The sequence below is a fragment of the Corvus kubaryi genome, unplaced genomic scaffold (assembly GCF_017639235.1).
Source record: "Corvus kubaryi isolate FWS band 111438036 unplaced genomic scaffold, C.kubaryi_AGA036_p1.0 37387, whole genome shotgun sequence".
NCBI classification, from domain to species: Eukaryota; Metazoa; Chordata; class Aves; order Passeriformes; family Corvidae; genus Corvus; species Corvus kubaryi.
This window is the reverse complement of record NW_024581129.1, coordinates 5,375,914-5,388,623: the sequence shown is the minus strand read 5'-3', so window position 1 is coordinate 5,388,623 and position 12,710 is coordinate 5,375,914. Positions and strand designations below refer to the sequence as shown.

The following is a 12,710-nucleotide window of genomic DNA, read 5'->3' as shown; positions in this document are numbered from 1 at the left end:
GTGCACTCTGCTAACAGGCAGAATTCCATCGGATCACAACATGCCAGGAACCATCATTTCCAAATTCCAACCTCCTCCCTACAAGCAGCACTTGGAGAGGTGGTGGTTGTGGAAACAGGCAAGGAAAGGGCAGCAATATCCCCTTTTAAAGTGTTAATTCCAAAGTTTCCTTGGGAATTGAAGGTCCAGCAAACAGAGCTGCTTTAATGGCCTTTCCTTCCCCGTCCTGTTGCCTCAGCAGTGCTCTGTGCCTGCAGAACGTCCTTGGCCTCCGACTGGCACTTGCAGCACACGAGGCACAGGAGTGCTCCTAAAAGCCTTCTTTCAAAAATACAGGCACTTGACATATGAAAACTAGATGTAAGCAAGCCAGGAGTTAATCAGGATTTAATGCACCTAAAAGCCAGGATAGGGAAGCTGTCCATTAAGGATTTTAGTACTGTATTTCTCAAAATTCCCATTAAATGTATAGTTTCAGAGGGGATTCACAATTACAGCAGTGTTTAAAAAAATCTATTTGATGAATTTATATTAGCGGGGAAGAACAGCTGAATTAATTTGGAAGATAACCCTCCTTCACCTCCTTTGTTCTGTTCTCTGAAGAAAGGTTCAAATGCAAGGTCAATGAAATATTAAGATATCAATTTTATTTCCTATTAGATCTCAGCCTAGAGCCTTTTTTACTAAAAACATATTGCCTTGAGAATTACCCAATATAGAAAGGAAAGCTTTTGCTCTTGCTGGTTCCTCTGTGCTCTCTCTGAGTTTGGCTTCACAGAAGTACATCCCCACATCAGCAGAGGTTGGGTTGGTGATAGTGAGGCGTCTCCCAAAGCTGCTGATGCCACTGGTGATCTTGATTCCATTCCTCTTCCAGGTCACACTCAGCCTCTCAAGAGGTCTGCCAAAAAACACAAGAATAAAATCGTAAACCACATATATATTACAGCATAATCTGTGTGTATATATATATATATTTATACACATGAGGAATATCATATTACAGATTATAAAACTTCTTTAAGTCTTCCTCTACCCCCAAAACACACTGGTAGAAAGTAAATGCATATATAACTTCTGCACATCAAGGACTACAGACTACTCAAGTGGCATTATGCAAGTGCAGCTAATTGATACAGCAATAGAACTTAAGTGCTAATAATTTGATTTCTCCAAGCAAAAAGAGTAAATACTGCTATGGGAATCAGCTGCATGGGAAGTGCTTTCATTACAACTCAATTACCAAAACAATATTAATCATATCAAGAACATCTCTGCCCTCAGAGGGGAAAGTAAATCAGTCGGTCTTATCACCCGAGGACTTCAACTATTCACTTCCACTGAAATTCAAAGCTATTCAAGGCCAGATTAGATGGAAACATAGGAGGATTGCTGTGAATTCTATATTACAGTGCATTATGAACAGTTGAGCAATAATCACTGCAAAATGAGAGTGCCTGAAAGAAATGACTTCATAGAAGATCCTCACTAAGTTTATTTACTAGGAAGCATCAACTGTTCAACAGTGTCACCTCTGTTGTTGATAGGCAACAGCTGGAATATTATTAACCCTCCCCATAATTTTTTCCTTAAGATAATGCCTGCTGCTTGAACAGCACTTCTTTTCCTTTCCATGTGAGGACAAGGCAGGAAAGCACTCCTGCCTGCATCCTCATTTGGCCAGAAAAATCAATAGGTTTAATTCAGTAATATTGGACAAACAAGATCATTCATAAGGTTGCTCTGAAGAGCAAGTATCCTGCTTCAATCTCCAAATTAATAATAAAAAAAATGAAAATAAAACCGTTTGTCCTTCTTTGGAATAGACAGAGAGTCACACTGAGAGCTGGGGAGGTGTTCCCATACCTGGCGTTGGCCACGCACTCCAGGATGGCCTCGCTGCTCCCCGACACCACGCTGGTGTTGCGCGGGCGGACGACGATGGCAGGAGCCGCGGTGTCCGAGGGGCTGGTGGCACCTGCAGGGGCACAGACACACCTGGTGAGGCTCCTGTGACAGCCAGGACTGTGACAGTGAGGATGCCCCGTTCCAGGCACCGCTGCAAATGTCACCCTTCAGCCTCACCACGGGTTTGCATCTCCAGCGGGGCCATTCCTGTTGGTGCTCCCTGCACTGCTCCAAACCCCACAGCTCCCAAGAACTGGCCCCTGCCCTCCATCTGGGAATATTCTCAAAGACAGAGCAAATAAATTAAGCATCCTAAAGGTTTTCTATTGTTGAGCACTTTTATTTTTATCAAACACTTGCTGACTTATATTTTTAAGACCTTTTCATGTTTTGTTTAATCTTACCCTTTCCATACCATTTCAAAAGAGTCTGCCAATACTCATGTTAGTTCTTTAAAAAGAATTTTACACACTGGGGAACAAATATAAAATTAACAAAGCAGCATATCACAGCAACTTCAATCCCCTTTTCTTATCAGGAAAGTAAATAACCCAAATATGTTACTCTTTTGTGAGGCTTCATACTGTAAATAATTTAGCTTATGCAACAGTCAGCAGACACTTAAAAAATCGTAAAAAGGCAGCCTGTAAATTTTCTCTGTATGCATTTAGTAAGTGAATTAAAATACCCATGTATTCATAGGTACTTTGCTTCAAGCAACTCATTTGGGAAAGAAAAATTAGCAATTTTTTAGCTTGAATAACAGAGTAATAAAATTTTCAAAGATACAGAAACCAATAAACAAATTACAGGGAAAAGTAATGAAAATAAAATGAAACTGATGGAAAAGCAAGCCAGTTCATCAAATGTTTTCTGCACAAGAGGCTACTCCATGCCCATTAAGCAGAATGGGAAATTGAGAAATGCAAGGTATGAACCCTAAAATTTGAAGTAATTCCCTAAAGAACAGAAAATAAACAGATTCTTTGCTTAGATCATACTCAGCATGCCAAAACCGCTTGACATTGTATTTCACTTTCTGGAAAGACAAAAGCTTTGGTGATGGGGCTCAGAAAGTTCACAAGGTTAGCAGACTTCTCTCTGACAAATCTTTTACCTTTTGATGTTTTTCTAATTGACAGCAGCTAGCGTAGTACAGGAGATGGAAGCGTGGAGCATCCTTTTTAAATTTTAAGAATACCACCCACACTTCTGAATAAATTCAAGTATTCAAGAATAGTACTTAAAGTGTAAGCACACATTTATTTGTTCCCCTAATTATGCTCTGTCAACCTGACACAGCATCTCTATGCAACACACACGGGATCTCAAAACACAAGCTGTTAGTGGATTTTACACCTCCTCGTCAACAGTCCTGGAAATACGATGCCATCAGGTAGCAAATCTATTTTCTAAGATTTCCATACAGGTATTCATGGCAGAAATTTTCCAGATAGTAATTAAAAAAAACCAAACAAAACACCAGAAAACAAGAGCTGATCAGATTAGAAGCTTGTTACTGATGAGAAGAAATAACCTCAGCATCACTGTTCCCCACCACTTCTGCCCAAGGTGAAGGTTTACAACAGTGAATGCTGAAAGATCAACAAGCCAGTGACTAATTTGGCAGTAATCATTCCTTATCTCCATCTGGAAGAGAGGAAAACTACGTGTTTGACTTATCAGCTCCCCACCAAAACCAGACAAAGAGGAGAAGTCAGCTTTGTCTTCACCCCCATCACCCCACATGAGTGGCCCTGTGTGCACCCAGCAGATAAGAAAGGAAATAAATGTGCACATTCCCCCTCCTGCAGCCAGTGGACTTCTTGCACTTTCTTACTGACTGTAACAAGAATCTAAACAAAGCATGTGTTTGTTTTTTATTTGTACCACCCCTGAAACAAATCTGTTAAAAGTAGGCTGCTGCTAAAGGCTGTGAGTGAACTGATACTGATGTGAGACAGAGGGCTCATGAAAATGGTCAGAACTTGGATTCCCAGGAATCCACTTGCAAAGGTCAGCTATGGACATAACAAACATATACAGAAAGCAACCAAATTTCCAAGTATTACCTAAACACTATGGAGGGAGCACGAATATTCCTATTTCATATTCAAAACCAGTTTAATTTTCCCTTTGCAGCGCTAAGAAATCCCTTCCCATAACTCACTCTGACCCCAATCCTGCCAAATCAAACTCCACAGGGACATTCCCAGGGCTCCCTTTGCAGAGGACAGTTTGCAGCTTTGGTTTATGGCTAATTGCAACACCAAAGGAGGATCTTAGTTTTTATTTAGAGTAAAAATCTCAACAGGGCTGTAACTTGGGACCTGTGCCTGCCTCATCCTTTCAAAACTTCACCCATTTGTAAGAAATCCACAGGCTGGAGTGTCAGAGCAGCAACACTGGAGATAAGCAACATTGGGATTTTGTTTGGATGATGGGATGTGGCAGATCAGCTTTCCATCAGGCTGGGGAAGGCAGAGAGTTATTTCAAACAATCAGATAATGAACAGCTACCCAGACTTCCCAAGTTTCTCATCCTGCCTGTCAATAAAGCCACTCCATCCTTCTCCTGCCTCCTCATGCACCTCACAGATGTGATTTTACTTGACTGATGCTACACGAAAATCCAATGCAGAATGTCATTGTTAGTAAACAGACATTTTCTTTAAAAATGCCTTTGTCGAAAACAATTGAATTTTTCTCCTTTTCACTGTTCCTTTTTTTACTTCATCAGACTTTTTGTTGCCTGAGCTTTCTAGGATTCTGCTGTTTCTGGCTTTTCATCACCTCTTCTTTTCCTCCTCCCCCCCTCAGCTTCTCTGCTCCCATCTGTGGCCATTTCCCTCCCTTTTCCATCCCATGGATCTCTACACATTTCATACTATCTAAGAACTGCTCAACCTCCAACGTATCCTTTAATTGAATGATTAAACTTCAGCTTCTCTGAAGAAAATATTTATTAAGGACACTGAAATGGGGGAGCAATACAAATGCACACGGGAACAGAGCTACAGTAGGATGAATCCACTAATAGGGAACCACCATTCCCAGCTATATTCTATCTTTTTGGAAAGAAAAGGCTTTCTTTCCTTTTCAACTGCTTTCTGAACCCTCCTCCCAGCTAAAAAAGGAAAGCAACATTAGGGAAAAACACTGACCCCAGAGCTGCAGCCAGGGGATGCCTCACTATTACACGTAGTAAATCTGGGTGGAACCTGTGGGAAGCTGCAGAGACAAGGCTGAGTGACACTGAAAAACACTTAAGGGATGTGCTCTTAATCTGATTTTATCCCTTAATAGATGACTGGACAGAAGGACTGCCACAGGCAGAGCCCTAATCCAACAGGGACTGTTCTCCAAAAGAGAGCTCACGCTGCTTTATTTTCCTTTCTATCCATTTTAGCCACTGCACCCCCAGTGTTTCCAATCTCCCCTTTGCTTCTGAAATTTCTCATTTATCACTGTCTGAGCCATTACCAGGATCTACAAGGGCTCAGTACCTGCAGGGCTTTCAGGACTGACCCCAAACAGTCTTTGAGGCAGGACTGTGGGAACACCAAAGGCCTGGACTCAGGACAGGAGGGAGTTTTTCTTCCAGTCCTCCAGTGGTTGCCATCCCAGCTGCTCGTGAAGCAGTTGGTGAACTGCTGCCATTCACAGCCCAAGATATTAAGGTAAATTGGCATTGATATAATGTTTTCCATATTAAACTTTTGTTTGGTTATTTTTTTTTAAGAGCCAAAAAAAGAAAAAAAACTGAGGCAAGAGAAAATGGAAAGAGATGATCTGAGGTTTTTCCATCCCTTTGAACATAAACTCCTCTCCAGACTGTGGAATTCAGGAATCTGGCAATCCCCCACAAAGCAGAGATAAATTGAGAGAAGAAGAAAGAATGAACAACTTTTGCATGGTCTATTTGTTTTTATCACCTGTGGCTGTGTATGGCCACACATCTCTGAGCCTGCTGAACTTCCCCCTCCCTCCTCCTGCCTGACCAGGAATGAAACCCACCCAAGGCCTCTGTAACACTGAATTTTTTTAAGTACCGATGAGCTGTAGAATTTTAATTTGTTATTTAAATACAATAATTATGTACACTGCCCTATCATCTCTGGAAAGACAGTGTTTTTATCTCTGTACATGTATTGACACGTAAGGTACAGGGAACTTTAAATATTGTCATTTACAGTTTATAAAGATCACAGACTTTATCAAAGCCACTTCAGTGCTTAATTTTCCCAACAGAACTGAAATCTCACCCAGGCCGGGTGGCTGGAGATACAGTAGGCTCCTTCCCCTTCAGAAATGCATAAACATTAAGTTCTTCCCCAGATTTTACATTATGACATGCAAAGTTTATCTATGCCTGTATTTGCAGTGCAGAATATTAAGTGTGTTACTTCAACGGGTGCTCAAATTCATGTGCCAGAGATATGAGGTAAGCCAGCCTCAACAGAAACTGAGAGAAAGTGTTTCTGTCCTGAAAAGAAGTAATAGTTTCAGTTCAGGCTTGAGCACAACGATAAGGTTTAGTTTTGAGGCTGGTTTATAGGTCCCAACCCTCTGAAGAAGCTTAATCCAAACAAGGTGACCACGAGCAGGAGGAAGGGGGAGGATTATCCAAATAATCCAGAGCCTGGAATGTGAGGTTGGCTGCTCCTCATCCCTACCCTCACTGTAAATTACTGCAATTACTGCTCAATGTCCAGCTTGCAGGGAAGAAGGGATCCCCCACAGGAATCAGTACCCAAAAATAAATTTACTTCTTCATATTATGAAATTTGTCTATGCAAGAAAAACTCTTCACGGAAGAGATCACCTTCTGCCCTCAAGCTAATAAAAAATTGAGTACTTAAACAGAACTTTGAAACCATTTATAAATTATCCTGGGAGAAAATTGGTAGAAAACTTTCACCATAAACTTCCCACAGACTTCCAGGCTTGCACTGGATGCAGAAATGCCTTGGTAATTACTATGCAGGATACACGCAAAGCTTCATTTTATCAAATTATGGACACCTCTATTAGAACAAAGCAGGATAGGAGATAAGAGGCCAACACAAATAGCAAAAATATTACATATAGCACAACATTATGGCATCAGGAATGTGCAATCTCTGCCTGTGACACAGAATATGAGAAAAGAGGAGAAATGACAATCACAGGGTATCTCAAGATTGCTCAAGGGAGAGAGAGGGGGAAAAAAAAGACCTTACAAATACAAACTGCCTAATGGAACACACTCCCCGTTCCCAGGTACAGCCTGCAGATGGTTTGAATTATGAACCCAGAGTGGATTAATGCCCCTTTCCCTCTCCAGTACAAGACACACAACAGGAATTGGATCCTGATCAATAATAGATTAATTTCTCTTCCCCTTCAGAGCAAAAGATGCACAACAGGAATTGGAGCTCGATCAACAGAAAAGCAAATGCTGACAACCACCTGCAGGTACCAGAGAGAAACATTATGCAAATAATGAAAAGAAAGTCTGTTCTCAATCATAAACCTCTGTCCCAACCCATGTCTATTGGTTCTCTGCTTATTAGAGTGATTATTAAGAGCTGATAAAATAAAAGCACATTAAGATAATCAAAGTTACTATTTCAGTTTCCCACTTTGATTCTAGCAAGGACTATTTATTTTCAAGGAAAGGGAAATATGATGCTGCTGTCACTGTACAGGTCTCTGCTCAGATTTCTAGACCTAAAGAAAAATAACAGAGACTTTCCTGCGATGCTTCTTGGTCACATTTGTTTAGTTGGATGAAGAACATAAAAACTCCAGATGGATTTTTTTTGAGTCAACATTACACATTTATAAAATAATTAGCAAACTAATGGTGAAGAGCTGGTGTATGAAGAATTATGACTTTTCAGTACCCAAGGATCTCTTAAGACTCCTCAAACATGTGAGTAGTAACATAATTTACTTTTGAGAAACTAGACTGTAGACTTACAAAAGTAAATAAGGAGCAACATAAAAACTTAATTTTGTGGATCAAATTTATAGGGAAGAAACAGCCTAGTTGTTTGATTTAATCACAGTAAGTGAAATCTTATATATCCAGCCCTCGTCTTGAACCAGACATCAGACATCACAACATATGAATAAAACACCAGATATGAAAAAGATTTACAAAACTCAAGCAAAACAAGTGAATGATCTAGGTTGGTTGTATTTATTTACACTCTTGTCACTGTGACTAAGCTCTGTCCACATCAGAACAAACATAGAACAGGATGCATTTCCACTGCAAGCAAAATTAAAAAAAAAAAAAATTAAATAAAATAATAAAACTCAGAACAATATACAGCAAGTAGGTCACAAGTTAAAGATCCAGAGTATGAGGAGGGATATGGTAAAGGAGCAATTAGAAGAGATTGCATCAGCACCTGTTGAGGAAGCCTTGCAATAAATTCATTTTGCCTGAATTGCCCATAAAGGCTGAGAACCTTCCCCTCCTTCCTTTTCCATCCACCTCTCCTGGGCCGTGTGGTTGTCTGAATATGTCATAATGATACTTCTGGTGCATTTAACTTTGAAAAACTAAGTTACCCACAGAAATTAACCCATAAAAGTGCGTGATTTAGCCAGACCAGATCCTTTTTTGGTTGGAAAGCTTCCTAAAGCTTCTCTGTTCAATCTGTTACAAACACTCCTAATTTCCAGCTTAAACAGCCAATGTACTCCATTAGCTCTCCTGCCAGAGCTGTCCTTTAGCTTGAAGAGCTGCTCTCTCTCTGTGATGTTTACATCCTAAAGCATTTACAGAACACAATCCTATCCTTTCACAATCTTCATTTTACTAAGTTAAACAAGCAAAACTTTTCTTGCCTGGAAGGATTCACTGAAAAACACACAAACAAAAGATGAGGAGCAAAGGTAAAAAAAACAAGCCAGCATCACACTATAAATGTCTCCAAATGTTCAAACAAACAACAGCCACGTTTCAAACAGCTTTTTTTCCCCCCTTTGTAAGGACTTGCACACAGGCTGCAAGTGCTGTTAGTTGCAGCCCTAGGGAAAGATTAATGGAGAACTCAGCTCTAGCCACAAGACGATTTATACCCCTTTGTGTGTAGATACTCCAGTAAAGAGGAGATTTATATATTTTATTGGATAAAACTGAGTCTAAAATACAGGTTGAAAAGGTCTAAAACCTTATAGAGAGTTCCTAGGGTCTACTCCTGGGCACAATGGGAGGCTGGGGCCTAAATACAGTTGATTGAAAGATGGAAAAATGTATTTCTGTAACCAACAAAGTGTCCCAGGAGAGGCAGCAAGGCCAGGATGGTCCATGGTGACACAGTCTCTCCATCCTGTCTTCCACCAGTTCTGCTCTGAAGACAGGGACAGGAGTGGGAAATGTGGATTTTCTTAGTTTTCCTTTCTTTCTATGGGCCATTAAGTGTAGGTGACCCAGCAACTGCTGTTCGGGGGGTGAATCCCTCTCTTTTCTACTTCCTGAGGTTTACAGACCCACTTTTTATTATAGGACTACATCAGAAATAGATTTCTAGCATTGTCCCATGTAGTTTTAAGGAAATTAAACCACTGCTTAGTTACACAGCTCCGTGTGAATCAGCAGCTAAATTCAAAAGCAGACCAAATTTCTGCTCAAATACTCTGAAATTCCCTTCTCACAACTCCGCATGCAAAAAGAGCAATTTGGAAGTTCAGTCTCTGTCACTGACCTGACCTTCCCCCATGCACAGTGAGGGGCTTCTTTCTGCCTGGAAACTTATCATCCAGCACATCATTAGAGCTTTTAACATGAAAAAATATATAGCCTCAAGCTATTCCAGCTAAAGAACACTCAGGTGGCTTTCCAATTCACCAGATAGCTTTAATACCGGCTATATAAGTGGATAGAGTGTGTAATCTTATTCAACAGCAGTTAAAAGGGGGAAAAATATCCATGGTCTGGCAGTGGAATCTATTAGCCTCAGAGTCATCTTCAAAGGGATGCAGGAGGCAAAAGGCAGAGCAGCTGCACTGCAGCCAGGACCCACAGCCTTTGGCTTCCCATGGAATCACGGAATTCCAGAATGGTTTGGGTGAGGAGAGACCTTAAAGCCCATCTCATTCCACCCTGTGCCATGGGCAGGGACACCTTCCACTATCCCAGGGTGCTCCAAGCCCTGTCCAACCTGGCCCTGGACACTTCCAGGGATGGGGCAAGCTTCTGTGGGCAGCCTGTGCCAGGGCCTCCTCACCCCCACAGGGAAGGATTTCTCCCCAATATCCCATCTAACCCTGACCTCTGGCAGTTTAGAGCCATTCCCCCTTGTCCTGTTGCTCCAGGTCCTTGTCCAAAGCCCCTTTTCAGCTCTCTTGGAGCCCCTTTAGGCACTGGAAGATGCTCCAATGTCTCTCCAGCATCTTCTCCTCTCCAGGCTGAACAACCTCAGATCTCTCCCAAAACATGCCAGTGTTTAAGAAGACTTAAAAATAACTCATTAGCGGGAATTACTTTTAAGAGGCTGTATATTTTTACGATGTACTTTAGTGCATGGCACGAGAAGCATCCTTTTACCCATAAACAGACACTCATTTGGCAGGAGCAAACAGGTTTGATAGGCCTGGCAGTGGTTGCAGGGGTTTCTGCAGCACAAGGTAAGACTCACTTTCTCCTGAGGACAAAACCCAAACTTTTAAGGTCTTACAGCCTTGGTGCTTCACATACCTGGATATTTACCATTTGCTTTCTTAATAATGAGAAATCTAGGTTAATAAACCACACATCAATGGCCAGATGGTAAATAAACCAAAACTGTCACTTAATAATCATGTCCAGAAATGCAAGTTCACTGTGTGATGAGCTGAGAGAAGAAATGAAGGAGGAAAGCAGAGTTGGAGACATGGCTGTGTCACAGGGATCAAGAGCTGCTGCCATTTCAGGGGCTGCCATTCTCACCAGCAGATCCTGGTTTAATGTCAAGGAGCAGGAAAGAGAGAAAAATGAGAGGTAATAAAATGCTGCCTTCTATTTACAAATATATCTTTGCATATGGCTTCATGCAAGTTGTTTTTTTCATAAATCCATTTCTTAACTCCTTACTTTGGCACAAATAAAATCACACAATTGACAATCTAGCTGCTTTTTCTTCTACTTGTAAGAAGCTGAAGCTCTTCCTCTTACTTAGAAATGAAAGGGTGGTAACAAAAAAAAAAATCTTATCCTTCACTGGACTTAAATAAAGAAAAGCATTTGCAGTGACTTTGGGGGAAATTCTTTAAGAAATGCCTTCAACAATTTATTTTATGACAACAATAATGGAAGCACTATTTTCAGAGGGAAGACTGAAGATTAAATATGCTCTGTAGAGCATAAAGCAGATATGTACAATTGATAACATGTGACTTCCCAAGATCTATTTCTTTGCAGCAGTTTTTGAAATGAACCTGATACTGTGGTGCATCACATGGGAAGCAGAGACTTGTATACACAGACTGATCACAGAATCCCAGAATGGTTTGGGTTGGAAGGGACCTTAAAACTCATCCAGTTCAGGGCCACCTTCCACTATCCCAGGTTGCTCCAAACCCCGTCCAGCCTGGCCTTGGACACTTCCAGGGATCCAGGGGCAGCCACAGCTTCTCTGGGCACCCTGTGCCAGGGCCTCCCCACCCTCAAAGGGAGGAATTTCTTCCTAACTTCCTATATAATCTAAATCTCTCCTTTGTTAGTTTAAAAAAGGGTGATAGTTTAAAAGAGTCAGAAAAGACATCTGTCAAACACAGATCGATAAAGCTAAAATTAACACTGAATTTCAGTTAGGCTCCAAGTTTAAAAAGAGTTGGAGTCTCCTAGCATCAACTCAGACTTGGCTATTAGATACCTGGTAAACACATGGAAACGATAAATACTAAATATAAATACTATTGGATTTTTGAGGTTTCCCTAGGCCTGGGTATCTCCCATACCTGCTGTTCAAAAACCTGGGATCTTCCTAAAGGTGTAAAGACTTTAAACCTGCCCTTTCAGAGAAGAAGAAAAAGACAAACCTGGAAGTAGTTCCATGGTTTATCTGCCCTTCACAACAAAAGGAGGGGTTTTTTCTCACAGCTATTTGGGGAATGTGTCCAGGCCACCAGCTGGGCCCCATTCCCATGTCCATGAGGGACACTCAGCCAAAGCCATGCAAGTCCATTGTTGCAGGTGGAGGATAAGCCAAGTGTTGGTCAAAGCTTTCTCCAGAAAAACCACTCTAAGAATTGAGATTAAAACTTGCCACACATAAAAATCATTTGAACTTTAAAAGAAATAAAACACCCTACCAAACTGAACCTATTTAACCTAATTTAGCCTATCCTCAGATCCCAGATACCACAGGCTGGGAACAGTTCATGACGGCTTAAAGGAGAGCCCTTCTACAGAGAGAGTGACACTGAAATAAAAAGGCATTCTTGGTTTTCCTTGCTGAACTCAACTCTTCAAACCAAGATGAGCAGCATTTTAAGCTCAAGGTCAACTCTTGCTGCATTCTATTTTTATATATTTGCACACACACACATCTGACAAACATGTTTTGGGATCCAGATTGCTACCTTGCTCCCAAAGGTCTGCTATTTCCAAGTCTTTACATAAAGAGAACAGATCAGAAAAACAAGAAGATACCCCACAGCCTTCTTGCAGCAGCTAACTCAACCAAACATATGGAATGACTTGTCAGAATAATATTTTGAGAAATAGGTTATCAGGGGCCTCAGGTCCACTCCATATGGTCTAAAGTTCTCCATCCCCCTGACCATATCATGCTACTTCTCCACTGTCTTCTACAAAGGGAGAC

At 41.1% G+C, this 12,710-nt stretch overlaps 1 protein-coding gene across 8 annotated transcripts in view; it reads right to left on the bottom strand.

Moving 5' to 3' along the window:
* The window catches only part of SDK1 (sidekick cell adhesion molecule 1), a 387,987-nt gene that overhangs the window by 152,604 nt on the left and 222,673 nt on the right, over positions 1 to 12,710 (bottom strand). For all 8 annotated transcript variants that reach the window (XM_042036822.1, XM_042036824.1, XM_042036827.1 and 5 more), the window contains 2 exons: positions 1,867 to 1,978; positions 711 to 901 (listed from right to left, as the gene is read on the bottom strand). In XM_042036822.1, the coding sequence (XP_041892756.1) occupies positions 711 to 901; positions 1,867 to 1,978 (303 nt within the window). The remainder of the gene's footprint in view (positions 1 to 710; positions 902 to 1,866; positions 1,979 to 12,710) is intronic.